Consider the following 27533-nt stretch of genomic DNA (forward strand, 5'->3'; position numbering starts at 1 on the left):
TGCCGACGAAGCTAAACCCCAAAAACCTTCATCTGAGCTGGGCACGTGCCTTGGACTAGCAGGATTCAGAGTCCCCATCCAGACTGTGATCTCAGGAGATGCTCAAGGGGGAGGCTGCCAACAGGCCTGGCTAACCCATGCCCGGCAGTGCCAGGCTCTGCGATGGTTTCCTCGGCATGGTGCCTTCTCTCAGTGCATGGGCCATTCCCTCCTGGAGTCTCAAAGAGCCTCACCCGTAGGCAGGAGTGGGACTGCTGCACACTTGACTTGATGACAGGCAATATACTCTATGGCCGAAAGTTAGAAGACAGTACAGGTCAGACTGATGGGAGGTGATGCACCCCACCAAATACCTGCCTGGGACAGGGCATCGTGCCAGGGCTTGAATCCCCGGTTCAGCTTTTTAGTACCCTTCTGATGCGGGGCAGGTTGTCACAGATGTGGCCATCTTTCTTTGGCCAGTGGCTTCCATCTGATATCTTCTGGGGGCCACTCTAGAGAGACGAGATCCCCACCTGGGCCAGCTCTCTCTCCATGCCCCAGTGCAGGGGCAGCAGTGTGCAGAAGGGCTCTGTGGGGCACCGGTCAGAGTCTGAGATCCACTGGCCTAGGACGATGCCGAGATGTTAATGGAAATTCTTTGACCGCTTGCGGAAGCACTATCCTAACTCCCCTTCGTATTCTGGACAACGGACTGGAAACTCAGTGACCTTCATTCTCCATCCCTGCTCTGCCCCCACTCTCCGCTCCCTGAGGCACGGATGGGAAATGGAGTGTGTTTCCCTTTAAGAGGCTGGCTCTGGAGTAGTGAGGATTGTCCTGCTGCTGTTTCCTTTTAGCCCATGCAAGAGCCCTAAACACATTTCACTTCAGCCCTCCAGCTTGACTCAGGCGGGGAAACCCAGGAGCTCCTCAACTTTCCCGAGGACACTGACCGGCCCCCACGTGTAAGTAGGGGATGAGTGAAGACCCCAGAGCTTTTCTGCACAGGGGATGGGGTGGGAGAGCAGGCATCCTGCTTTCTGTGCCCCTTTCCAGTGGGACTGAGTGTGGATCCGCTGGTGGGGACATTGGAAAGAGTAGGGGGCTGCCCAGGAAGTTAGTGGGGGGCTGCAGGGACCCTGTTAACTGCATGGAATCTGCCTGCTAACCAAGCCCAGAGTTGGGAGACCCCTTGGGAGTGAGGCTGGTGCTGGAAGTTCTGCTGGGACAGGACAGAGAGCACAGGCGTGATCGCCTGGGGCTTAAAACCAACCTATGATCTGTCTCAAAGGGTGACTCTTGGGGTAAGGGAATCCCTGGATACAGGGCAAGGGGCTAGCGAATGCTTTGCTGTGCTGGCGGTGAGGCTCTGATAGTACCAGCCCTTGGCACTCGGAACGGGGTCCTTCGGGGCAACTGGATCCCAGGTGCGTTACAGAGCAAAGTAATGGCTACAAATGGAAAGACAAATAGCTGGGGGCGAGAGGAAGGAAGTGGCAGAGGCGGAAGGGGGGCGAGGGCTGGTGTGGGTCGAAATGAAACACAAGAGCCAGATAAAGGGAGCCCAAGCTTCAAATGCAGAATCCCGGGAGGCTCAGCTCAGCACATGGGTTCGTATGTACCTGGACTTCCCATGCTGGAAGGATGGTCCTGGTGGATCTCTGGTTGACCTGGTTTCAGAGGCGTGTAAATGACAATAAGTAGCTAGTGGACTATAGAGCAGTGGGGCTCTGCCTGTGGCCCGCTCCATCCTTTGAGGATCTCAGGCTAGTATCTCCCTCCAGATAGGGAAACTGAGGCAGGGTAGGGGAAGTGTCACCCAGGGAGACAGTGTCAGAGGTGCAAATAGAACCCAGGAGTCCTCACTCACAGTCCTGAACTCTGGCCACAAGCTGCCTCGCTCCCAGCTGGCTGGGTGTGCGGCTCCTATACTAGGACTAGAACCCCCGTACCCTGGGGCGCCGGTCCGGGCAGTTTCCTGGGCTGATGCAGCAGGGAGCCGACTGTGTGGCTCTGGCATGCATCACTCTGAAGGGAAAGGGCTGCATACCTTCGGGCTGCCCCGTCTCTGCACGCTCCCTGCTCTCACATCCCCCAGACGGATAGATGGTGGCGGTTTCAAAGGAGCTTGTAAACCCTGTCTAAACAGGGGGCACCGATGTCAAATTCCTTCCAGGGACCGACTCCAGTAGCAGACTGCAGAGCTGATGAGTATAGGGCGCCCTCTGCAGGCTCTAAGGGAGCTTGCAGCCAGCCAAATATTTCTGGAAGATATGCTCCAGTTCAAACCAGGAATTATTTGGGGGAACTGCTATGGCCTGTGGTATGCGGGCAGGCAGACTACATGATTACAGTGATCCCTGCTGGCCTGAGAATCTATAAATCTCTGGGAACTGCACCTAATCGGTCTTGAGCTGGCTCCACTTGATTTGGTTCTCCATGGCCTATGAAGCCTTAAGAAGTGTCTGCTCATAATGCCGGAGGGTCTAAGGAGTTTCCCCTAAAGAGATCTGGGATTTGCAAAACAATTGTTCTCTTCCCTAGTTCAGCTCTAACGTCTCCCACTTGCCCTATGTTAAAGACCCACCTGCTGAACGCGACAAACCCGGTCAGTTCTTGTCCTAGTGATAACATGGCTTAGTCCTAGATGTAAGAGCGGGAGAGTCCCCTGCCAAGGATAGCCTTGGGGCAGATTTGCTCCTGAGAGGGTGCTCTGCAGGGTTCTGTCCAATGGCGTTAAAGGACCAAGAGAGGGAAGGAAGCTCCTGGGAGAGCTGGGTGAGGAATGGGTTTTGGGGGGTCCCTGGCAATTCCAAAAACGAGAATGAAAACAATGGTTCCGGGGCAGCTGAAATGGGAGGTCCAGTTCCGACCATATTCATGGGGCTATGACTGGTTTTAAATGACACGGAAGGAAGTTTCAAAACAAAAAGTCATTTTGATCTGAAAAATCCAAACGTTTCCCCTTTTTCAAAACTTTCCCATGTTTCTGACGCAGTTTTGACACAAATTTGCAAAATGTTTCAGTGTCGCTGAATCTGCTGTTTTCGATGGAAAATAGTTCCAGCCAAACAGTTTTGCCCAGCACTAACTCCAGGTTCTTCCCTCAGATTTTCAACTAGGGGGTCGCACATTCCCCTCACAAGTCCCCTATTTGCCACCCTCTCATCCCCTTCTATTTCAGAGACTCTGTGCGACCCTCCTCACCCCCTCCTTCATGCTAGGAATGCTGTGTGCCCCTTTTCACCATACCAGCATCCTCCAATCTCCCCACTACGCCAGGGCTCTGTGTGCCCCCTCATTGTTGTGTGTATTACTATAGCATTTAGGATTCCCCGTCGTGGACCCATTGTGCAAGGTGCTGTACAAAAACAGACCAAGAAGAAAACAGTCCCTGCCCCTTCCCTCCCCGCCCCTTTCCTCCTACATGCCAGGGATTCCGTGTGCTCCCAATCCTCCCCTCCCCCATGCCAGGGTTCTCCATTCTCCCCCCATGTCCCCTCCCCCAGACCATTGTCTCCCATTTCCCCCTCCCCCACATGCCATGGGCCCTGGGTGTCCTCTCATTCCTCCCCCACCCCATGCCTCCTATTCCTCATTTCACCACCGTGGCAGAGGCTCTTTGTGCCCACCCATTCCCCACTCTGCCACATGCCATAGGGTCTTTGTGCTCCCCATCCTGGGGTCCCCCATTCTCCCCCACAAGCCCTGGGCTCCGTATGCAGCACTCAAAAGTTATCACATTACACACAGAGAAATGCCACCAGGAGTAGCGTAAGGCCTTGCAAACTCGGTCCCTGACAAGAGAAGCTGCCCAGAGGGCGAGAACGTCCATGGACTCTCTGAAACACCTGTTGTCTCATCCTGCCCTCACGTGCTTTCCCTGGAAAGCTCAGCGAGTGGCGAGCAGGGGATTGTTGGCATTGAGACAGGAGAGGAAATAAGGGTTTGCAATGCTGCTTCTGTGGCTATTCTCCAGACGGGTACTGGAGTCCTCAGAAGGGCTCAGCAGCCTGGTGCAGAGATGTAATTGGATTCTAAGTGTGCCGTCAGAGAGGTTAAAGCTCACGTTGGCATTTAGCAAACTGGCTGTGTTTTGGTGCCGGCGGCTGTGTGAGGAGTGGGGTGGGAGTGCTGTGTGGGGAGCCCCTGCAGCAGGCATAAGGCTGCCAGGCATCCAGTTTTCGACCAGAATGCCTCGTCGAAAAGGGACCTTGGTGGCTCCGGTCAGCACCATCGACTGAGCTGTTAAAAGTCCGGTTGGCGGTGCTGAGGGGCTAAGGCAGGCTAGTCCCTAGCTGTCCTGGCTCCAAGCTGTGGCCTGGAAGCAGGCAGTAGGTCCAGCTCCTAGGCGAGGGGCCAGGAGGCTCCACGCGCTGCCCCTGTCCCGAGCACTGGCTCCACACTCCCATTGGCCGGGAACCAGGGCCAGCAGGGGTGGTGCCTGTGGTGAGAGCAGCATGCAGAGCCTCCTGCCCCCCCCACCACCTAGGAGCCGGACCTGCTGGCCGCTTCCGGGGCGTAGCATGGAGCCAGGACAGGTAGGGACTAGTCTGCTGTAGCCCTGCGGTGCTGCTGACCGGGAGCCACCCGAGTAAGCCTGCGCCCCAACCCCGAGCCCCAACCCCCACCCTGAACCCCTCATCCCTGGCCCCACCCCAGAGCCCGCACCCCCAGCCAGAGCCCTCACCCCCAGCTGGAACCCAGAGCCCCCTCCTGCACCCTGAACCCCTCATTTGTGGCCCCACCCAGAGCCCACGCCCTCAGTTAGAGCCCTCACCCTCACCCGCACCCCAACCCCCTGCCCCAGCCCAGTGAAAGTGAATGAGGGTGGGGAAGAGCGAGCCACTGAGGGAATGGGAATGTAGTGAGTGGGGGTGTGGCCTCGGGAAGAGGCAGGGCTAAGGTGTTCGGTTTTGTGCGAGTAGAAAGTTGGCTACCCTAAGCAGGCACTGTGGGGGATGGCAGTAGGAGCTCAGGCTGTGAAATAGGCCCCTGCTGTACTCGGCCTAGCCTCTCCCAGCAGGCTATACTTTAAACGGTAGGGGAGTATTTTCAAACGGTGCATGCGCAGGCCGTTGCCTGTACGGGGTGTGTGCACTAGCTCAGTGTGCGCAAATGACAAAACATACGTGCCCCAGGCCCAGCGGTGAGTGCAAACTCACTTTTGCACATGTAAGTTCTATCCCGTGCGTGTGCACGGGCGAGCACGCGAGAACTGCACACAGAGCGACTCGCTTGTGCAAAGCCGCAGGTGGGCTAGCAGCGGCGGGGCTGAAGGGGAGACAGCCCCCTGTGCATTGACACAGCCTCCTTGTTCTCGTGGGCAGGCGGCGTTCCTCCGCCCCCCGGGAGCGATGCTGCTGCTATCCCTGGTTGTGACACTGCTGCAGCTGGGCCGAGGCAGCTGTGGGCTCCCCTTCTACAACGGCTTCTACTACGACCACGTCATGAACGACAAGGGCAACGGCAATGGCAACGGCGAAGGTGCGTGTGGTGGGGAGGGCAGGGCCGACCTGGGGAGGGGCTGGCCCTTAGTACCAGCCGCTAGGAGTGCATGGTCCAGAGAGGCTACTGCTCGTGTTTATGGGCCGGGAATCCTGGTGCAGGCCGGGCAGGCATCGATCACCCACTGCCCTTCCCCGTTCCTGAGGCAGTAGGCACGTGGGGTGTGAAAGCTCGGAGTGTTGCCAGGAGGTGTAGATCGGGATGGGAGCTGTTGAGGAGGCCGGGGCAGTCGAGGGGCGGAGGATGTGGGTGTGCGTCGAGGGTCTTTGCCTCCTAATTTCGGGTGGGTAATTCAGAGGGAGAGGATGACAGTTGCCAGGCTCACACCAGGCATGTTGGGGCTGTTTCACCCTACAGCCAGCTGATAATATCCCCCTCCCATAAAGCTCCCCTCCGCCGGGTTTTCCCCCGTCGCCTTACCTGCAAATCTCCCCTTGCCCTCCTCTGCCCTGCCAGGATGCCAGGACTGCGTCCCCTTGGCTCTCGCTCCAGTTGGAAGATCCCTGGGGGAGCAGAATGGAACTGATTTGAACCTGGTCTGATGGGGTCCTCTGCCCCGTTCATCCGTCTTACTCCTCCCTCTTCCCCCCCCCGGTCCTCTCCTCTTGTGCTGTCACAGAATTAGAGATAGTAGAGGTGGAGCAGCTGAGGAGCTGCCATCCGGTCGGGTCCACCCTCTTGCCCATCAGGCTGGGGCTGGATTGGGCCCTGCAGCCTATTCCCTGGAGATTCGTCTCCTCCAGTTGCAAGCGGCCCCAGCGACTCGCACCCTTTCCCTTCTGAGATGACGGCTCAGCCTAACGGGCGTTTGCTGTCCGAAAGGGCTTCCTGAAATGCGGGCCAAATATCCCATCCGAGGCTCCAGATCTACCCCCTTGTTCCACCCTGAACAACCCTTCTCCCTCCCAGGGGACCCTCAGGTTCGCACACTTGTGCGGCTGGTGGGGACTGGGCTCAAATAGGTGCTGCCCCACAGGGAAGTTGCCCTCTGCTGGGCACTGGGTTCCCTCCAACCCCAGCAGCATCTGATGCCACCTGCCTCCCTTCCTCTCCACCCCTCTCCTACATGCACGCAGGAGCGGCGGGAGGGGGCACGGGATGCCACAGGAGGAAGTGATGATGAATGGCGGGGCTGGGGAGGGTGAGCGAGTGGAGGAGGAGGGGGTAGATAGTGTGAGGGAAGGGGCAGAGTACAAGGGGGGTGGGAACAATAGTGCAGGAGGTGGGGCTCACAGGGCCAGATTGGTATCAGTCAATGGTGTGGTGAGTTGCAGGAGTTACTGTGCTCAGAGCAGGGCAGATTGCTCCCTCCCCCCTTCCCTGTCACAGACCCTCCCATCCCTATACACGCCTAGCTCTTCCCAGGTGCCCTATGGCTGCTGGAAGGTGCTTGGCTGCCCTGCTGGACAGTAACTGCCCTAGAACCCCTTAGTGGGGATGCCTGTGGGGTAGGCTGCCCCTTCCCTTGTAGCATACGTGGGGAATCCACTCCCCCGTGGGCTGCAGAAGCACCCTGAGCTGGAGGGACGGGGTCCCCTGGCAGTGCTCATTCCCCCTTTGGCCCCTCTCCCCCACCAGTTCACTTCAATGGCGTGAAGCTGGTGGTGGAGACCCCGGAAGACGCAATCTTCACCTACCGCGGTGCCAACATCACTCTGCCCTGCCGCTACCACTACGAGCCCATGCTGGAGACGCCGCGCAAGATCCGCATCAAGTGGTCCAAGCTGCGGGAGGACAACACCAAAGAGCGGGACGTGCTGGTGGCCATCGGGCTGAAGCACCGTAGCTTCGGCGAGTTCCGGGGCCGCGTGCACCTGCGCCAGCGCGGCAAGCAGGAGGCGTCCCTGGTGATCAGCGACCTGCGCCTGCAGGACTACGGCAAGTACCGCTGCGAGGTGATCGACGGGCTGGAGGACGAGAGCGGCATTGTGGAGCTGGAGCTGCGAGGTGAGCGGGCTGGCATCCGGTGCCATGGCGGGTGGGGGAAAAGGGGCAGGGGAACAGATGGGGCAACTCCCCCTCACACAGAGATTTCCCCGGGATTACTGGGGACAGTAACTGGGACCCAAGAAGCTGTCCCCTTTGAGGCTCCTGAGTGGGATCAGCGTAGGTTCTGGGTCCTTCTGCGGCTGCCCCTTGCTGGGGCACTCCCATACCCAGCCAACACGGGGGTTGTGTGTGTGCCAGGACACAGCAGTTAAGAAAGAAGCTCTCCCACTGGGTGGGTGAGGGTGAAGGAAGGTACAAGGTACCTTCCTCATAAAAATTGCCACCGAATCCTATGGCCCTGTTCACCCAGATCGGCATCCCTGCAGTGTTATTGCCACGTGCCATCGCCTTGCACGTGCGTTATGTCAGATTAGACTGGCAGGAGCTCCTTGGGGCAGGGAGAAAGAAGGGTTGTCTTCTTATTCCTTGTTTGTACAACACCTAGCACAGCGGGGCTCTCATCTTTGACTGGGGCCCTTAGGTACAGTACTACTGCAGGTTTCAGAGTAACAGCCGTGTTAGTCTGTATTCGCAAAAAGAAAAGGAGTACTTGTGGCACCTTAGAGACTAACCAATTTATCTGAGCATGAGCTTTCGTTATATATATAATGTCTTCTGCGATTTCCACAGTATGCGTCCGATGAAGTGAGCTGTAGCTCACGAAAGCTCATGCTCAAATAAATTGGTTAGTCTCTAAGGTGCCACAAGTCCTCCTTTTCTTTTTGCGAGTACTACTGCAGCAATCAAATGACACTGCACTAGGCTTCTGTGGCTCACCGTCCGTCCAGTGCAGCCGACACTCCCACTACAGGTGTATTATGAAGTGCACCTGTAACCTACAGCCACTCAGTGTGGCTCCCCCTAGTGGAGGCTGGGTGAAGGAGTCTGCTGCTGGCTTTGCGCTGACAGAGCTGGGCGTTTTACCGCAAGCAGAAGAGGCGGCTGTTTAAAGATCCAAAGGCTCCTTGGTCAAGTCCTGCTAACAGCGACCTCCAACTCCGGGGGCGCGGCGTGACGTCCAGTTGTAATGCTGCAGGACTGGGGGCCTGTCACTAAGGCATACACTAGTGTTTTTTTTAAGCTCTCACAGGTGGGAGGAGGGGACATCAGACCACAGAACGCATGTGTGTCTCTCTCCCCCCCTCCCTGGCCTAATTTCTTGCTGCTGGATCTGTGTAACGCAGGGCACACTGCACAGGGAATTGGTGCTGGAGAAGGAGACTAAGAAGGGTGTGAAACACCCCACCTGTGGCTCTGTGATCCAGATGGAAAGTCACCCCCTAGGATGTTCTCCTTCTCCATAGGCTCAGACCCCAGCTCCACATTGCGGTCCCAGACTCACAGCCACCCAGAACGGTGGGAAATGTCCCATTTCCTGCCACCTTGTTGTGTTCCTGACCCAGTGCCACCCAGTGCAGCAGAGGGACTTGTACCAAGCCGCCTTCCAGCCATTTGGAGGACGGAGGCTTTGAGTGAGGGGCAAGTTCGCTGGCTACTGGCACCAGCCTTCAAAGCTCTCCCAATTAACTCTGAGCACGCAGAGATCATGCCTCACTCTGGCCACCAGGTGTCACCATTGACATGTGTCATTGTCCCTTTGGGCTGATGCTGCCTGTCCCTTTGGTCTTCGGACTGGCCGCTTGATTCCAATAAGACAGGGGCTGCGCTGAACTCAGATGAGATCCTGGGCCTGAAGTTTGAGGCGCTCAGGGGCCTTTCTTTCCTGGACGATCCCATGAGAGAAACCCCAGGAGAGAGGCTGTTCTCACAAGGGGCTTTGGAGACGCTTCTGGGACGTCTCTGAACTCTAGCACGGTTTGGGGTTCGTCTGTGCCTAGGTCTTGATCCTGTGAGTTTGGAGCCATGAGCTTGGGAGGGGGCAGAGTCCTGCTGTGACTCCCTCTGCTTGCTGGGAGCCCCACACTGGATGTGTTGGTGGGGATCTGTACCGTCCACCCCAGGGGTGTGTGTCAGGTTGCGGGCATAGCCAGAGGGGGCTACCCTTCACAGTGGCTCTGTGACCCAGCCACTCCCTCTCTCTTTCTCTCCAGGGGTGGTTTTCCCATACCAGCCTTACCACGGTCGCTATCGACTCAATTTCCATGAAGCCAAGAAAGCCTGCGAGGAGCAGGACGCTGTGATTGCGTCCTTCGAGCAGCTCTTCAAGTCCTGGGAGGAGGGGCTGGACTGGTGCAATGCTGGATGGCTGCTGGATGGGACAGTGCAGTACCCCGTTTCCGTGCCCCGGGAGCCCTGTGGCGGCAAGCTGGCCCCCGGCATTCGGAGCTACGGCGAGCGCCACAAGAACCTGCACTACTTCGACGTTTTCTGCTTCTCCTCTGCTCTGAAAGGTGAGCCTGGCATCTGCAGGGCTCATAGTTAGGTGGGAGAGACCTGCCTGATGCTGCAGAGAAGGGGGGTGACCAGTAGAGGGGCGCTCTTTTTGCAGGGCACAGTGTGGTGGCAGGGGGTGCCGCCTGTTGGAAGGGACACTTCTTCACTGAAATGTAAAACTGAGGGCCTGCAAAGACCCAGTAGAACTTCTCTAAGAGTCGGGGTGTTTGATCCAGCCAAATTCTAACCTGGGTAATTCCATCCACCTCCCTAAATTCTCAGAACACCTTCAGTTAGATCTGGGATTCTCCTCCACTGCCCAGACTGAAATGATAGGTAGCATTGCTGCATGCTGGTAAACTGCATCCGTGCCCCATGCTAGAGGTCGCTGGGTCAAGCAATTGCTCCATTTCGGTTACAAATCGGTTTGGGATGCAAGGCAAGAGAGACTGGCAAAACTGTGTCATTCAAATGGATAACATGGCACCAGCCTGTGCCAGCATCAGGGGAATCACCGGTTCTGTAATACAGGGCCTGACTCTTCCTTCTGTGGACACAAAGGGGCCACAAACCCAGGAGAACCAGCACTGCGAGAACTCCCCAGGCTTTGGGGCATGCCTGGCAAAGCTGGTATGCCCAGCTGTTGATGTGTGGTGAAGTGTTTAGATCAGGGAGGGGCAAACTTTTGGGCCCGAGGGCCACATCTGGGTATGGAAATTGTATGGGGTAGGGGTTCCATGAATTCTCATGAAACTGGGGGTTGGAGTGTGGGAAGGGGTGAGGGCTCTGGCGGGGGTGCGGGCTCTGGGTTGGGGCCAGAAATGAGGAGTTCAGCATGCAGGAGGGGGCTCTAGTATGGGGCTGGGATGCAGGCATGTGTGTGAGGGCTCCAGGTGGGGGTGCGGGCTCTGGGGTGGGAATGAGGGGTTGGGGGTGCAGGAGGGTGCTCCAGACTGGGACTGAGGGGTTCGGAGGGCGAAAGGGGGATCAGGGCTGGGGCAGAGGGGTCGTGGCACAGGAGGGGATCAGGGGTGCAGGCTCCGGCAGCTCTTACCTCAAGCAGCTCCCAGAAGCCGCAGCATGTCTTCTCTCCGTCTCCTATGTGGAGGCATGGCCAGGCAGGTCTACGCGCTGCCCTGTCTGCAGGTGCCACCCCTGTAGCTCCCATTGTCCGTGGTTCCCGGCCAATGGGAGCTGCGGGGGTGGTGTTTGGGGCAGGGGCAGCGTGCAGAGACCCCTGGCTGCCCCTACGCGTAGGAGCCGGAGGGGGGACATGCCGCTGCTTCCGGGAGCCGCGCGGAGCCACGTCAAGTGCAGAGCAAGCCCCCCCAACTCCGCTCCCTGGCTGGAGCACTGGAGCGGGGCAAGCCCCGGACCCTGCTCCCTGGCGGAAACTCAAGGGCTGGATTAAAACGTCTGAAGGGCTGGATGCGACCCCCGGGTCGTTGTTTGACCACCCCTGGTTTAGATGATATAAAATCCCTTTGGCCCCTTCCCCATTCCTGTGCCAGGGAGAGCACAGCCTGTTTCTGAACTCCCTAACTAATGTGAACCCCCATTCCTAGCTCTCCTGTGGGCGAGGGGTTTTCCTGTAGAGCCGGCCATGCTCAGTGTTCCTCCGCCTCCCAGTGACCACCCCCTCTGCCTCTCCCCTCCAGGGAAAGTTTACTACCTGGCTCACCCGGAGAAGCTGACGTTGGAAGAGGCCAAGCAGGCCTGCCAGGATGATGGGGCTGAACTTGCCAAGGTGGGGCAGCTCTATGCGGCATGGAAGTTCTTCAGCCTGGATCGCTGTGATGCTGGCTGGCTGGCAGATGGCAGCATCCGCTACCCCATTGCCTTCCCCCGGCCCAACTGCGGCCCACCGGAGCCGGGGGTCAGGAGTTTCGGCTTTCCCGACAAGGGCAAGTTTGGGGTTTATTGCTACAAGCTGAGCTAAGGAATGGGGAGGGGCTTCCTCTTTGCCAGTGGACACTTCCCTGCCTGGTGCTGCCTGGATTTAAAGGGTCAGGTTTCCAGGGTGTTGGGGTATTTTTTAATTTCAATTGTTATTTTTTATTTTACATTTTTTTCACTAAAGGGAAACTTCTCTGGGTTGCTGGGCCCTGGCGTCTTGCTCATCAGCCGAGTGCCACCTCTGGGTCTCTCTCGTGGCTAGGAATGGGGCACCAGATCTCCTTCCACCCAGCCAGTGGCGAGAGACTCAGATGGTCTCTCGGGTTGGGGAGCTTGGTGTCTGGTACCAGGTGGCTCCATCCCTTGGTCACAGGGTCATCTAGATAAGAAGTGACGGGTTCACGCACATCCACTTGGGCTAGACATTCATTTCCTAGCATCCAGGCATGGGAGAAGCACAGCGCTTGCAACTGGTGGATAGCAAAGGCAGACGCCCTGTGGACATGCTCCAGTTTCACTGGTACCAAAGGGGAACAGCTGTCTCTAATGCACAGACTGCTCTGCCATCCCATCCCATCCCAGCCAGCACGGAAGGCATCAAATCAACTGCAAGCCGGAACTTAGAGTAAGGCGGGTCACTCTCCCCCATCCCCCAGTTAATGTGGGCGAATGATCAACCACACACAAGTGACTCACAACTCACCAACACCCTTCCCCTGCCCTCAAAGTCCTTCCCCTTCCCCTCCCAATGAAGCGCAGATGAGGTCAGAGATATTAGGCATAATTCTAAGCATAGAGGCCCAGAGCTAACACAGCTCAGGCCTCGTGTGTCCCGGGAGACTCCCTCTCTCCCCCGCCCCCCCCTCCAGTCCCTTCTTTCTCTCCCTTCCCCTCCTTGCAGGATCTGGCTGTGTTTCGACTCTCTGAGACTCCAGTCTGAGGTTGGCGGTTTCCAAGGGCACTGAAAGGTGGTACTGTGTGTGTAGTGGGTGGAACTCTCCGGTTTGCCCGCCTTGTTCTCCACCGGCCCCTCTCCCAGGCACCACTTGAATCCCAGGGGCTCAGTCTTTGTGCGTTTTATTGTGAAAAGATGTATTCTCCTGGACCTCTTCAAATAAAGCTTTGGAGAAAGCCCCAGAGGTCTGAAACTGTGACCTGCGTGGTAGGACAAATTCTGCGGTGTTCTCCCCGGCCAGCAGCAGCAGTCTGCGAAGGATTTTAGAAAGGGAATGCACTCAGGGTACTGGGCTCAAAGTGGGGCACCCAGGACTTGGAAGAACAGGAGGTGTTGGAGATAAGAACCGAAGGGCATCAGCGGAGCGGTCTATGAACAAAGCTGTATGGCTTAGCAGGCCCGGCGGGCAGGATGGGGATTAGGGCAGAACTGAGGAGCCTCTTCAGAACTGGGGGGAGAAGCAGCAGAACTGGAGCCGTGGGAAGGCAGAGTTAAGGTTCCTTGGCAGGTTGTGGGGAAAGGCAGGAGCTGAAGAGCAGGGTGGAAGGCTGCAGATCCGGGTGGAGGCGCATCAGCAGTTGTGTATGGGGGATGGGGGGAGCCCTGGGCTGGAGTAGCTGTGAGGGCAGGATGGAGGGGTGTTCCCTGGGGATGAAGTGGGGGGAAGTTGGAAGCCCACTCATCTCTGAACTGCATTGTCTGCCAGTGGCCCATAACTCTCCTGGCAGCAGATCAGTGTCTGCTTTCCCGATGGTTTCAAGTTTTTAAACAACCAGAAGATTTTCCAAACAAATTACTCAACACAGTACTGGTGCTTCCCTATATCGGTAAGTTAGGTGCCTTCCCATGCCCTTAAAATGCCATTTCTATTATGGGCTGCAGCTCCCTGGACTTACCCCAGCAACCCTCTGTCTCCTGGTGAAATGTGTCAGAGTTTGTCTCAGCTGTGAGCTCCCAAAGGTCCTGGCGCTCTGGATATGAGATCAGCAGCACAGGTCTAGGAACTGGGCTTCTTGTATTTGCAGTCTCGTCAGTTGTTTCTCTAATTAGGGCTAATGAATCGCCCAGGCCAGACAGGAAATGCTGAGCATTGCTGAGCTTGACAGGCTGCTGAATCATCTTTAAAGGTTAATGGGGGAACGTCTTCATGATAGGAGATTGGTATGGCTGGGCCGGTCTCAGACACTGCAGTCGGGGGAGTGCGTGACCAGGGCCTCCCAAACAATGGCCTACTGATGATGTGCTGGTGGCTGGCAGAGAGCTGGCTGGGCATGTGTCTCCTCCTTGTAGTAAAAGAAGCTAGAAGTGCATTGAATACTTTGCTACTGTTAATTTTCCATGGGAGCAGCAGCTGTGGCTCCCACAGGGGTATTCGGTATGCACCCTGGGGGGGTAACCCAAGTGAGTGGAGGGGAAGCCTGCAGGATCATGAATGGGAGGAGAGGGAAGAAGAGAGGCTGGCTGATTGCATATGGGAGGAAAAGTGGGATCTGTGCAATGGCATGGAGGGGGGTGGTCTCCACTAGAGAGATGCTGTGTTGTGTTGGGGAGAGGGAAGCGATAGCTGTGACTGGCTATGCCGTGCAGCTGGGGTGGGGCCTCTTTAACTCATCTGCTGCAGCTGCTGTGCCCTGAGGATGTAAGTTTTGCCCCCAGATTCCTACCTGCAGTGGTGAGTCTGGCTGAAGATGGGGGATACCGAGACCTCGGCTGCTGCCCCCAACAAGAAGGCTGCTCCCTGCACAGTTCGCTAATAGAGAGAGGAGATAGTACCTCCAAGAGCTCCCCCACTGCAGGGAGCAGCATGTGTGTGGAGGAGTAGTGTGATTTCCCATTGCCTGGATAAAGACAGGCCCCACTCTCCACACCTGTCCATGGAGCACCGGTCCCCAGCACTGAACTCCCTTCCCAAGCCAGAGACCCCACGGCTATAACGAGCCAAAGCAGCAGATGCGGCTCCAAGGCTGGGATGGGACATTCAGGGGAGGGCTTCTGAAAGGGAGAAACCCTCTTCCCTGCAGTGCTGCATCCTAGACCTCGCTGCCCTAAGCCTGATAAACGCTCCTGCTTCAGGGGAGACCAGAGAGGTTTGGAGAAGCAGCAACAACAGGAAACTTTGTCACAGTCCATTTGGGCTCAAAGGCTTATGGGAGGCCCATTTGCGTTCCCCCTAACAAGCACACTGCCCGGCCTGTTCAGGAAGGCACCTTTTGCTTGGGTTTTTAAGGCACATTTGTTGCTTCCATTCATATACACATTTGCCTGGGGAGGGGACCCCGGTGTGCACACTGCTCCGCCCGGCTAACACGCATCCACATGCACACAAAGTGTTCCCACAGACAGACACCCGTGTGCCCGTGTGATGGAGGCCATCATGGCCAGCATCAGGGTCTCGAACCCGGGGGGGGGGGCGGACTTTAGAGCTAAAAGCACCAGCCTCTACAGCGTGAGCTAAAGAGCCAGGCTCTGAAGCTGCGGCTCGAGCCGACTCCCAGCCTATGTAGGAAGGGCACAGAGGGGCTGCTCGACTCGCACCACAGACATTTCACAAGCACACACGCACAAACGTACAGTGTCACACAACCACACAGCTGCCTACACGCAGTTCACCAGGTAACAGGAAGAATAAAATACAACCGGTTTTATTGTCCAGGTTTCACAATAGCGCTGACAGCAGCAGGCACTGCCGTGTGTCAGGTTCTCATTTTAGGCACAAGACTTATAATAAAAAAAGGATTTTTTTTTGTTTTTTGGTTTTTTTTTTTGCTTTTTACAAAAACAAAACCCCAAAGCTCCCCTCCCAGGCTGGGTCTCCCCGCCCCTCGTCATGAGCAAAAGCGCAATTCAGGATACGCACACACAGGCTCCTACCAGCATCCTGGAGACTTTGGCTAAGGCATTTAAATTACCCCTCCCACCCCCAAAAAAAGACTATTCCAATTTTTCTCTCTTTATTATCATTTCTCATCATTATCATCATCATGTTTCAAAAATATAAATAGGTGCAGGGAACCCTGGTGCCCTGCACGGTCCCCCAGAAAGAGCGCGCCATCACAGGATGGGAGCTGCTTCGCCATGCGGCCTGGGGACGGGGAGACTCGGCGTCCGGGAACCAGCGGTGGGAGAGAGGGGAGGGGCCAAAACCAAGAGGCTTCCCTCCCGCCTCGTCCCTCCATCTCACTCTAGCCCTTCCGTTCCCCCGCTTTACATGCCCCTCTCATACATTCAGCAACACTTCACAGCTATTGACTGCCCCACCGCACCACCCCCTGCCATACTGCAGGATTCTTTAAAATAAAACAAAGGTGGCGTCCACCCCAGCCATTAAATAACAGAAATAATTACATTGTTCGTGCATAAAATCAGGAAAAAATAATCTTCTTTATTATTTAACTTAACCCCCCCACCCGCCCTCTGCAACCCTCCCACCCCTTCCCCGAAGGCACGAAGGTATTCAGAACCGGACGGCTAGTCAAAACGCTGGAATCTAATTCCCTTTGCTTTGGTGCGCTGAGGTTGGTTTGTTTTTTTATATATATACACAAAGGTGGGGTTTTTTCTTTAATATATTTTTTTTTCCTTATATGACAAAAAAGCAACAACAACATCAAGAAGAAGAAACTGCCTCTGCTAATATAATTTCCGTAAAAATCTCTCGCTTCCTTCTCTAACGGGTGGGTGTCTGTGCGGCTCTGCCATTGGTTCTCGACCGATTCCTTGGGCTCCTCTTGTGTAGTCTGCGTTTGTAGATGGAGGCTGCGGGAAGAGGAGGAGAAGAAAAGGCACCTTGTTACTGGGAGAAAGTTACAGAGCCCCTGCTTGTCCTTAGCTGGCTCACCCCAGGCCTCTCGTTCCCTGGAAAAACACTGCAGGGGCTGCTGTGCAAGCTCTGCCTCCGGCCATTCGGGCAGCGCGTGCCCCGGCGCCAGCCCGCTCGCCACCAGACAATCAGGCCTTCTCTTGCCTCTGGTGCTCTGGGACCTGAGGAATCAGTGGGGCGTTTTCAGGGCACTTTGTGACGGCCCCTGTCCCCCCCGCAAACACTGAATTTAAAGAGAGTCAGGTGCCTCCTGGGAGCCTGTTCAAAAGCATCCTGTTCAGAGACAACTCCGCCGCTGTCCGTCCGATATGGTCTGTATTTCTTCCCCCTCCTTGTGGGCAGACGCGCATAGAGGCAGCCAGACCAGCTCAGACCAATGGCCCAGCAAGGAAGCAGACCGCCCCTCCCAAGCACCCATAATGCACCCAAACATTTTGTTTAGGGAGGCAGGGGCTCTGGGGTCTGTCCACAGCTGTAGCACTGCTACACTGTGTGGCATTGGGCAAATCCCTTCCCCGGCCTGTGCCTCAGTCTTCCTATCTGTAAAAGGGGGATAATTTCAATTTAACCCATGGTTGCATAGCTCTTGGGATAACCCTTCCTTGATGTTTTATGTTTCCTGCTTCTGTTCAGAGCCTCACTGCGGGAGTGGGATGCAGAGAACAAGGGCTGGGTAGACAGGCTAAGCTGAGTCTCAGAGAGCTCTCCTTTAAGGGGAGCCCCCACCATGCACCCATTCCTCACTCCTTCCCTCAGTGCCTTTAGCTCAGTTGTGGATATTGCCAAAATAAACCATATAAGCTTCTTTCCCCCCCCGGCCCTGAAGTGCAAATTTCTCCCTCCTTGGGAGCCCAGGTAGATCCATTTTAGCTGCTTCTCCTCCCCTCCCCATGAGCTGTCCCCCATTTTCCTCAACAGCCGTGAGGAGCCCTGGGCTCAGAGAAGCCAGCGCATCAGGGAGTGGGGCGTTTTGACTGGGCAGAAGCTTTCAGGCTATTGGCAGCTGCACTGCCTCAGAAGAGTCAAGGCTGCGTCTCCAGCTGATCCCCGTGGTCCAGACTCATCCGGGAGATCTCGGATCCAATAATCCTGGTAACACACGAGCTTTAACTGAGACAAAGAACAATCTTGACTCTCTGGCACAGGGAGGGAAAGCGTCCCTTCCTACTGGCCTGAATGGCAGCAAACCTGTTTCTTCTGTGGGCGAGGTAGTGGATGGAGGACACCCCTGTCTGGGAGCCATAAGTATCTCTCTTGCTCCTGCACTTTGGCTCTCACCCATCTCGCCCACCTGCTCCATGTCCCTCAAGTTGCTCCACCTAGAAAGAAATGGAGGCAGCTCCCTCTAGAAGCCACCAGTCCCACACCTGGAACAGCCAGGGAGGCTGGGGTGTGTGTCAGGCAAAGCCGCTGCTCTCCCTGGTTGGGTTGCCTCGACAGCTCTCTAGTCCCCTCTGGGGGCTGAACTCTTGAATTCAAGTCCCCGCCCCCCCCACACTGTATCGTGTGGATTGTTTCCAGGAATCAGCCCATGGACTCCTACAGCTTGGCCCTGGCTGAGTGCCAGCCTGGAGTCTCAGAGGCCTGCAGGGGCCATGGTGCATAGAGTAGGAAGGAGGAACAATACGTACGATCTATGCAGCCTATCCGTGGTTCCTCCCAGTGGCCATTGGGCTGGCACCGAATCGTAGGCACGTGGCGTTGTATGTAGCCCTGGTTGCACTGGTACCGTACCATGGAGTTTATTTCATATCGGTCCTTCTTCCTTCCAAAGGTCCTGGCGTTCTCTACCACAGGAGGGTCCCCACAGGCAACTGACAAAGACAAGCAAGACAGTGAGCAACTGGCAGCTCAGTGTGTGCCTGCTAGGCAATCGGCCAATGAGAGCCGCAAACCAAGCAGCTTGGGTCTAACCATGCTGCTCAAGGGGAGCTGGCCACATTCACATACAGTCCCTGGAATAATAACCAATCAACTCTGTTTCCCTTGTGCAGTTTGTCCCAAAGGATCCCAAAGTGCTTTACAGGCTGTACATACAAGGACTGCTTCACTAACCACTGAAATGCAGCCACTTCTGGGGTGGAAAGGGGCAGCTGCATATACAGGGATCATTTCCCACCCCACCAGGAATTGGCTGAATGGCTAGTGTGCTGTTCACTGCTCCTGCGCTGCATGGGATGAAGTATGAGCTGCTCTGTGCTGAGCCTGAGTGGCTGGGACCCTGAATGTACATTACTTGTGAAACACAGATAAAGCATCAGCCTGTCTGAGTCACTGCAGTGATGGCAGAGGCCTCTGCACTGCAAGGCCGGTGAGCGCACCCGGCTGCAGTGCAGACAGCATGGCCATCTCCCTGCCATGGATCCAGACAGGGAAGGGGCTTCTGCACTGGAGCTTTGTATGGCACCTATTACATGCCAGCACTTGATGCCAGTGTTGCTAAGTGCCTGCCATCACCCGGGCCTGACTTGCTGTATTGCCACGTCCGTCAGCCAGACTCGGGGGCTACGGAGGCAGTTAACAAAGGAGGGATCGTTTCCTTTGTTTGGGGGGCTCTAGATGGAGGCACTAAATAAAAGGCAGTTAATTACAAACCAACCTCCTTTTGAGATTCTGCTGCAGTTACCACTGGCTTGGAAATTTCGTCACGGGGGATATTGAAATTCTGCGGCTGGCTGGGAAACTTAGCAACAAGGTTCCAAAGGGTTCCATCCCTCCCCTCCAGAAAGGCAGGACCACAATGAGTGTCAGGCAGGAGAAAGCTGCTGCCAGGAAGGCGTTTGTTGTTTCTGTGCCATTGGGGGGCCTGGTGGATGGGAGCGGATGGCTTGGGGGAAACTAGACTTTACTGGCTGGCTCGGAAGAGGGGCAAAAACTGTCTCCAAATGGGGGCTGTGGGGGCTGATGGTAGGGGAAATGGGAGTGGTACAGCCCCCCTGGGGCCTTGAAGTGGGAATGTTTGGGGGTTATTTCACAGGAAGATTGTGAGCTATGGAAGGGCACTTCCCACCCTCCATAAGCTTCCTGTTAATCCACTCCCTCTGCAGTCATAGAATCGTAGAATCATAGACTTTAAGGTCAGAAGGGACCATTATGATCGTCTAGTCTGACCTCCTGCACAACGCAGGCCACAGAATTTCACCCACCCACTCCTGTAACAAACCCCTAACCTATGTCTGAGCTACTGAAGTCCTCAAATCGTGGTTCACACCACCTCTTCAGCTTGATCCAGGGCTGGATGGGATCAATGCTTGGATACGAGACCTTCCAGGAGGAGCCAGGTGTGGCAAAGAGCAGTGAGAGTGACCCAGTGGTGGGTGCTCTGGGTCAGCACTGACTCACCCCCCACAGTGCAGTGCTAGGGAGTACTATGCTGCAGGCAGTTCTAGACAGTGCTGTGCTGAAGAGGTGGGTGGGTGTCTCGGTAGGAGGGATGGAGTCTAGTGGCCCAGCATAATGCTAGGGGGTGCGGTGCTGCTGGAAGTACCATCCTTGGGATGACGCATCAAGCCAAGGTCCTGACCATGAATGTTTATTAAAGATTTCAGGGCACTTTTTCCCAAGACTTGAGGTGTGTTCGTACTGGGGTCCTGGCCAAATTCTAATTCTGCCTCCATAAATCCCCTTTGCTGTTTCAAATCCACATAGGATTTGTCTTTATTTCCTCTACTAATCTCTTACACAGGTCGCTGTGCAAAAGTTAAGGTTCACGAGAAATGAGTGAAGTTTCCTGGGTTTATGGCCAGTATTTATTCCTGTTAGAGTCAAGGGGTGACTCAAATGTGGACCACTGAGTCCTGCAGTTGCCTCGGTGAACTCCGTGGTGGGTACGTATCCCAGCCTGCAACGCTGCATCTTATCTAAGCAGAAGCCACATTGCTTTCTGGGACGAGCCATCTCGTAGGCTGCCCATGCAAATTAAGGAGGAAGGGATCTGCAAACTGCTCTATTTGATCCACCTTACTTATAGCCCTTAGCACCCTAGCAAGTTGCCAGTGGGACCCTTGGTAGGGCAAAGTTTGGTTGCTCTCGTGCTATTGGTTTAATAGCTGTAGCCTAAGCCTGGCAAACACCCCAACCCAGAAACGAGTAGCGCCAGGACTCACCTGTTCCTTTCTTGCATGTGAAAGGGAGGTGATAGTTGCATGGGACATCATTCCACTCGCCTTGCTCATGCCAGATCATCACCACACAATCCTCTCCTGCCGCAAAGAAGTTGTCGGGCTGGTTGGGCCGCCAGTTCTCATATTGCTGTGAAGAGATAAGAAGCCCTTCCTCTAAGTTATGAAGACACTTGCCTTGTTCTCTTCAGCTCTCCCTTTCCCCTTGCTTCTTCTCTCTCCCTTTTGGCTCTTTTCCTTCTGCTTTTGTTCATTCACTCTCCCTTGCTTCTGTTTTTCTGACTGGTTCTCTCTCTTCCTCCTGGGTCTGTCCCTCTCATCAATGGAAATCATGTATTTTTATTATCTGTATTGTGGTAGCGCCTATGAGCCCATTGTTTTAGACACTGTACAAACAGAGAACAAAATGACGGTCCCTCCTGACCCCAAAATAGCTTATGGCTGGCTCCATTCAGCGCTTGTCCCACTGTTCACACCAATGACTCTAGGGTTCTGTCCCCAGGCAGCAGCTTCATGTCCTGACACAGCACAAAAAGTCAAAGCTTGCATGGAAGCGGGCGGTTCTTTCCTGAAATGACTCTCAGTGAAGAAACAAGACCCCCCTACCCCTGCACACAACTCACGAGGGAATTTCCATCAGACCAGCGGAAGTCGTGTTCGATAGCCCTGTCACTGAGTCCAATCCACTGGTAATCCTGGGCGTAGTCTGAAAAAGAAAGACAGGGAGAGACAGGTAAGAAATGGGAAAGGGAGTCCCTCCAGCACTCACCTCTCCCACGCTAGTCTAGGCGACACCAAAGGGCTCTGCCAAGGATCTGAACACCATAGCTACGTGGTCTATATCTGGACCACATCAAGGGTTGCTCGACAAGGGGTAGTTCTGACTGAGGAAGCCAGATTGGTTAAAGGTGAGGTGGATAAATCTCCTTCAGTTAGGAAGTGAGAGCGTCTGAGCTGGCAATGCTCTGGAATGTCACTGTAAAGGTGGCTCCAGTTTGCCAAATTCGTCCCATGACAGTCTGCTGTTCCCATGCCAGCGGCTGCCATGCGGCTACTACGGTTGGAGGTGTTAGTCCTCGTGTGGGCGAAGGGTCGTTCTTCCTCTGCGGTCCACCAGCCCTTCAGAGCGAGGCCACAGAGAGGGAGGCCACAGCACGAAGGGAATGGTTTAATCTTGATGCCCCAACACAAGACCAATTGGGCCACTTTTTTCACATACCTGCAGGCCCCCACGCCTCCCCAACTCACTAATGGGGGTGAGGGAATTGCAGACTGGCATTCAGATTCATTTAAAGGGACAAACAGGTGGTGTCAGCAGAAGGCATGTTCCCAGGAACCCCGGACAAGGCTGTGCACCACAGCAGAAGCTTCATCTGTCCTAATCCCCTTAGACTGAACCTTGGTCGAACAGGGTCCTGCTCCCCACCCCAGCTGCCTGAGGATCCCACTCCAACCAGATCCATGGTGTGTGCTCTCGTCTCTGAACACAGGGGGCAGGGAACACAGCTCCCCAGCCCCTGGAAAAACGGGAGAGGTACTCCCCCCTCTTCTGAAGTGTCCAGACTCCTCCAGCGCCTCCCCCTCCTAGCCGCTGCGGCGAAACCCACTCCCGCTCTGGGTTGGAGCTATCTGGAGCTGCTGCCTGACCTGGGCGGCCGTCTCACTGGCACCAGTGTAAGGAAGATGCTGCTCCCACCCCAGCTCACTCCCAGGCCTTGCTATTTCTACCCAGACTGGAGAGGTGGGTGGCAGAACAGTCAGGGCTGCCACCCATCCTGCTCTGGGCAGCCCCATGGACCAGCCCTGCAGAGTCTCCTGCAGCCAGCAGGGCTTTTCCCTGCCTTTCCTCCTCTTAGTAGCCAGGGGCACAGTGGCACCAGTGCTGAGGGTAGGGGGAGACTGGCTCCCCTTGGCTCCTTCTGTTGGCTGGTGTGGGCTGCTCCCCACATGCTCCGCCCCACCTCGGCCCACCCCCACCCCTAAATGGACAGATTGATCTGTGCCCAGCCACTCTCAGATCCTGGCCGTTACCCCCAGCACTCACTGTTTACAAACTCTTGTTCTTCTGGAGTGATGATACTGCTCAGGTGGGACTGATGTTCCCGGCACCGGGTCTCAGCTTCCACCCACGTCTCTCTCTGTTCAAAGTGCTTGTAACAATGGCCCTGGAACTTGGTCCAGCCCTCATCACAGTCCTCCAGGTCTGAAACACACAAGAAAGGAATGAAAGGGAACCGCATGCCTGAGGGCAGTGTGCCAACCAACTCACCTCTTGGCTGCCCAAGCATTCATGGAACAAAAATACAACACATGGTCACACCCACTAAAGAATAAACTTTGATATTTTTGTATGTTACATCCACGGGAAAATGATCAGAAGGCAACGAAGGAATAGTTTATGGAGGGGAAGTAGGCTAAAGGCCCTGCAATTTACATGGTGATAGGCACTTTTGAAAAATCTAACAGACAGATTCCTGAACATTTCAAACTCCAAGTCAGGTTCTGAGACTCTGGCTTTGAGAAATAGCCCCAAACAACACCACTTTCCCCCCCTCCACCCCGCAGAGCTGTCCTGCTGATTTTGCTTGCCTTGGAGAACAGCTTTCACCTTTAAAACCTGCATTTTACTCCCCACAATCAGTGCTAATGCATCAGAGATGGGAGGGAAGGGCAGGAGAGGTCAGAGTTTAGATTCAGTTGGCTACATCACTATTCTGAGCCTTCTCAAATGGAAAAAGCAACCTGGTGAGATCACAGAAAAGGGAGGCAGGGCAGGACTTACCATATGTGAGACAGAAAAAAAACCCTAAAGAAAATATTTTTAAAAAGGAGTAGAAAAAAAGCAAAAATCTGTTGCCTGCTTTAAGTGGTTATTGCTGGTGATTATTGAGAAATGCCATCAAAACAAATTAAAGGCACAAAATATTTGACGGGCTCTATATTATGGTTGGGACCAGAGCTTGAAAGGGAAAGCCTTTAAAAGGGAAGTTAGCTCCTATCCTCTTCCCTGCAGAGAAATTAACCAGTTTAATTTATTTTAACAAGGGGGATTGTTTCTTTTGAACTGAAGCTCTAGTCCAGTGTGGAGAGGATGTGTATGGGAGATTCTCCTCAGGTCATACAAGGAATAGACACGCAGGAAAGGGCATCAGCTGGTAGATGAGTCCTACCTTAGGAAATGTGGGCACTGGAAATGAATACTTGGGGCCAGAGAAACTCTGGCAACTGACTCACAGGCCACAGGGACTATGAGACTAGCTGTGCGGGCCTTGGGGACATAGGAGAAAAGGTAAGCAAGGGATGTAAGACAGGAAATACAGAGAAGTAGAACGCAGTCTTTTTAAAAAATGGAAAAGGGTAGAGCAGATGCAAAGGAATAAACAAAAGATGGCACTTTGGGGAATCTTTTGTTCTCTGCCATCAACAAAGTCATACCAATACCTTCTGTAAACCAAAAAGAAACAGGGACAGATACAGAAATGACAACAGTTGGGGCAGATACTATTATGATGATAAAACCATCTCCTCCAGATAGACCCTTGCATTGCAAGCAGTTGCACTCAAACGATGGAATTACTATGTCTTTTGGGCCTTGAATGTACTATGTCCCATCATCTCTTATCTCCTCCTCCACTGCCTAGCATCTAGAGTCAGAACAGCCAAGACAAGATACAAAGTCAGAGAGGAACTGTCACTGTGAGGCAGATGAGATGTGATGAGCCCATAGATGAGGAAGAGGAGCACTGGTGTGGAAGGAAGATCTAGTGGTGACCAGATGGAGATTTATTTAGTAGCAGCTTTTCAGTGGCAGAGAGAGTTCTTCCATCTATCATCCTTTCTCAGCTCCTTGTTGCCTAGGGTGGTGGGATTTCATTATTCCTTTTGGCCACCCAGCAAATGTCCCTCTAACCCCATGCAGGGCAGATGTTCCATATTCCACTTTCATGAAACAACCTCTCACCTTGGCTATTGTCCACCTTTGCATTCCAGAGTACCCCATCTCCCTTTAACTCATCAATTCCTCTTACTCCATTCCTGTGAAGCTCTTCAACCAGGGGTACACACAAATCCCATGCAGACTTCAATGTCTGGCCCTCCAAAGACTGGCTAGTTGGTGGGTCCTTTGAATTCTCTTTTTCTGCCTTCTTCCTCTACAGACCAAGCAGACCATCTCTGCTGAACCAACCTTAGGGAGCAGGAGCTGTGAGAGCACTCACAAACCTGGATCTTCTCCACCACATCTCCGAGAGCAGGGGAGGGAGTATGTAATGTGCCTTTCTAAGTCTCTTTTTCTGGTGGCTTATGTCACACCCCCTTTATAGACTATCACAACCACTGAGTTGGGATGGAACACAATGCACAGCCTCAGTAGGACATTCTAACAGAAAATGTGAGGCTTTCCTATGTAGCAGTTACCTATGCAAAAATGTGGAGAGCAGTTGCAGGTAAAATCTAATCCCATGCAGTGGCACTCTCTCCAGGCTTTAGAAGCATTTAAGAATGACTGACTTGTGTGTATGGCACAGAAGAGCTCATCTAAAATGCTAGAGCTCATGAAGTTCTTAGGGAATCAAATAAGTTAGAGAAGGGAAAGTAGATCATACATTCTACCTTGGGGGTAATGTTGGGCATTAAAGGGGGCTTTTTCACTGATATTTAGGGCAGTAGGCTGCTCTCATATATCCCAGGGTAATCCGGGGTAAAGATACCCCTTGATGTCAAGGTCCCATTAATAGATGCACTGTTATGAAGAGAAGAGATTAAACTAGGTTTGGGTCAAACATTGGAGTGGTGTTTCAATACAGCTGTTAGGCGGAATACTCCCTATTATAGGAGGCCTCTTGCCTCTTCTCAGGCGAGGCTCCTGAAGCAGAGCAGCAGGAGGTGCTAAAGGTCAGGACTGAGGTACACTGGAAGAGGTAAGTGAAGGAAGCTTGCATGGTGCCTGCTCACAAGCGTAGCCATTCCTATCAGTTCCTCTCCTTTCATGAGCTCTTCCACACACTCATATTAAAAGGAGAAAGAGAGATGCAGAGAAAGAGAGGGGGAAGATCAAATGCGCTTTCCTATTGCCCATTTGAAGGTGAACAGGTAGTACTTTTCAACCTGCTTCTCCCTGGCCTTGCAGAGCAATGCAGGAACATTTTTCCTCCTTGAGAAACGGACAGAAAATCAGGCTTTCAGGGACTTGCAGTAAAACAAAATCTTCCTTTGTTTTCTCCCCCAAACCAAACGGCATTTGTGCACACAAGAAAGTGTCGCTCTGAAGGAAAACCAGGATATTTCAGTTTCCCCCTCTGTGACTCACACTGCTTGCCACTGTCGCCATGAAAGTCGCATTCACTCGAGGAAACGACACAAAGGTCAGGTGGAGACGGAGAAGAGTCACAGGAGTGAATGAAAGCCCTTCACGGGTGAATCCGCACAAAATGAAACACGGTCATTTCACATGGCTCAGTTCATGCATCTTTCACTGAAATCACAGAGGAGCAGAGAAGGTTCACATGCCATGAAGGTGTACCTGGGACAGTGTCCGATTATTACAGGTGGATTGGAAGGGTTTTCTTTGATCCAAAAGCATATTTGTGCTTATGTCAAACAGTATCACACTATCATGTCCTTTATGCAATTTTACAAGAGAAAACTACAACAAAGAGAATAATTTCCCTTTCTAAGAAGCCAAGGAGACACCAGGTTCCCTAGGAGCTCTAAAGCTCCCACTGTCTCCTAGAAGTTAAGAGAAATTTCCCAGAGAAACAAGATGTCGTGATCAAAAAATAATAATCACTTGTAAGCAAACAGCGTAATCTTTTGCCCAGTAAGACGCATTTTATCTGCTGTTAGGAGTTAGCTTTTTGAGATGAGGGCGGGATTGGTGGGGTTAAGTTTTTTTGGGGGAGTGCAGCTGTTAGTAAAATTAGCTGAAGCCAGGTAGGCCGTACCGATCTCACACAGGTCCCCTCCGTAGCTGGGAAGGCATAAGCATTTGAAAGAGTCGATGCCATCAGCGCAGGTAGCTCCATTCAGACAGGGGCTTGAGTGGCACTCATCAATGTCTGCAAGAAATCAAGGGCTGCCATTAGGACTCTGGGCAGGGAACTCCACCAACAGGAGAACTTGTTTCTTTGCTTGTTCAGAAGGGAGCGTCCACGGTTTTGGGAGCGCTCGAGAGTGGGTTACAGGTTTCTTTTAAGAACTACTGCTGCTGCTACTGTTGAAGAAATGAAAGCAAAAAGCCCAACCCACCCTAGGAGGCTGACATCATTTTCCACTCAAATTTCTGTCACTTGATCGCTGGACAACACTATGGTGATATCAGGGCAACATCAGCAGAGGTCGGAGGGATGCCTTTCAGGGTATGCTGCTCAGTATCTTTGGATATCTGTTGTGTCTCTTCCTTGTCCATCTTTGCTGCCTAACTTGATCAAATGTGCAATCTTGTGGCTGTGTCAGCCTCCATCAGCTAAAGTCTAAAAGACAGACGTGGGGCTTCTCTTAAGTAAGAGGAACATGCTCAAACTCAGCGTCATGTCTTCCCTCTCCCTCCTTGGCTTCTCATTTTTGACTCTTTCTAACCATAGTCCAGATGTCATGCTTCAGCCTGAACTCCCAGGGCTAAATCCTCACCTGTTCCAGAGCACAGCTGCTAGTGAGGGGGCTAGCATAAAGCCAGCTGTGCCAGCTTGACACCAGTCAAGGATTTCCCCACACTGTGGGAACTGCTGGCTGCCCATTTAGGACAGTTTTATGGACTCTTTGTACTGCTCCATTGATGGAGCAGTGGGAGGGTCCAGATTTGCCCCCAAGTCTTCTGTCTCCCAGTCTGTCAGTTATCTCAACATGGACAGTACATGTCATCACTGTAATGGCATGTCTAGCTCTCACCAGTTCGGGAAGGGAAGGGAAGGGAAGCGGCTTGGATTAATTG

The 27533-nt window shown here is 54.0% G+C and overlaps 2 protein-coding genes across 3 annotated transcripts in view; one reads left to right on the forward strand and one right to left on the reverse strand.

Annotated features, from left to right (window-relative positions):
• Window positions 1-809: 809 nt before the first annotated feature.
• Window positions 810-12860, forward strand: HAPLN3 (hyaluronan and proteoglycan link protein 3). The gene is made up of 5 exons (XM_007060353.3): window positions 810-947; window positions 5313-5469; window positions 7069-7437; window positions 9531-9830; window positions 11472-12860. The coding sequence occupies exons 2-5, from the start codon at window positions 5340-5342 to the stop codon at window positions 11750-11752; spliced, it is 1080 nt and encodes a 359-aa protein (XP_007060415.1). The 5' UTR covers window positions 810-947; window positions 5313-5339; the 3' UTR covers window positions 11753-12860.
• Window positions 12861-15296: 2436 nt separating this feature from the next.
• ACAN (aggrecan) overlaps window positions 15297-27533 on the reverse strand; it is a 76373-nt gene continuing 64136 nt past the window's right edge. The window contains exons 14-19 of one of the 2 annotated variants that reach the window (XM_007060374.3): window positions 26548-26661; window positions 22650-22808; window positions 21229-21311; window positions 20591-20735; window positions 18116-18298; window positions 16102-16420 (exon numbers count right to left, since the gene is read on the reverse strand). In XM_007060374.3, coding sequence (XP_007060436.2) covers window positions 16332-16420; window positions 18116-18298; window positions 20591-20735; window positions 21229-21311; window positions 22650-22808; window positions 26548-26661 — 773 coding nt within the window. In that variant the 3' untranslated portion in view covers window positions 16102-16331. Of the gene's footprint in view, window positions 16421-18115; window positions 18299-20590; window positions 20736-21228; window positions 21312-22649; window positions 22809-26547; window positions 26662-27533 lie in introns of both variants that reach the window. The other variant, XM_043524369.1, reaches the window with a different exon arrangement.

This window comes from Chelonia mydas, chromosome 10 (genome assembly GCF_015237465.2).
Source record: "Chelonia mydas isolate rCheMyd1 chromosome 10, rCheMyd1.pri.v2, whole genome shotgun sequence".
Classification (NCBI taxonomy): Eukaryota; Metazoa; Chordata; order Testudines; family Cheloniidae; genus Chelonia; species Chelonia mydas.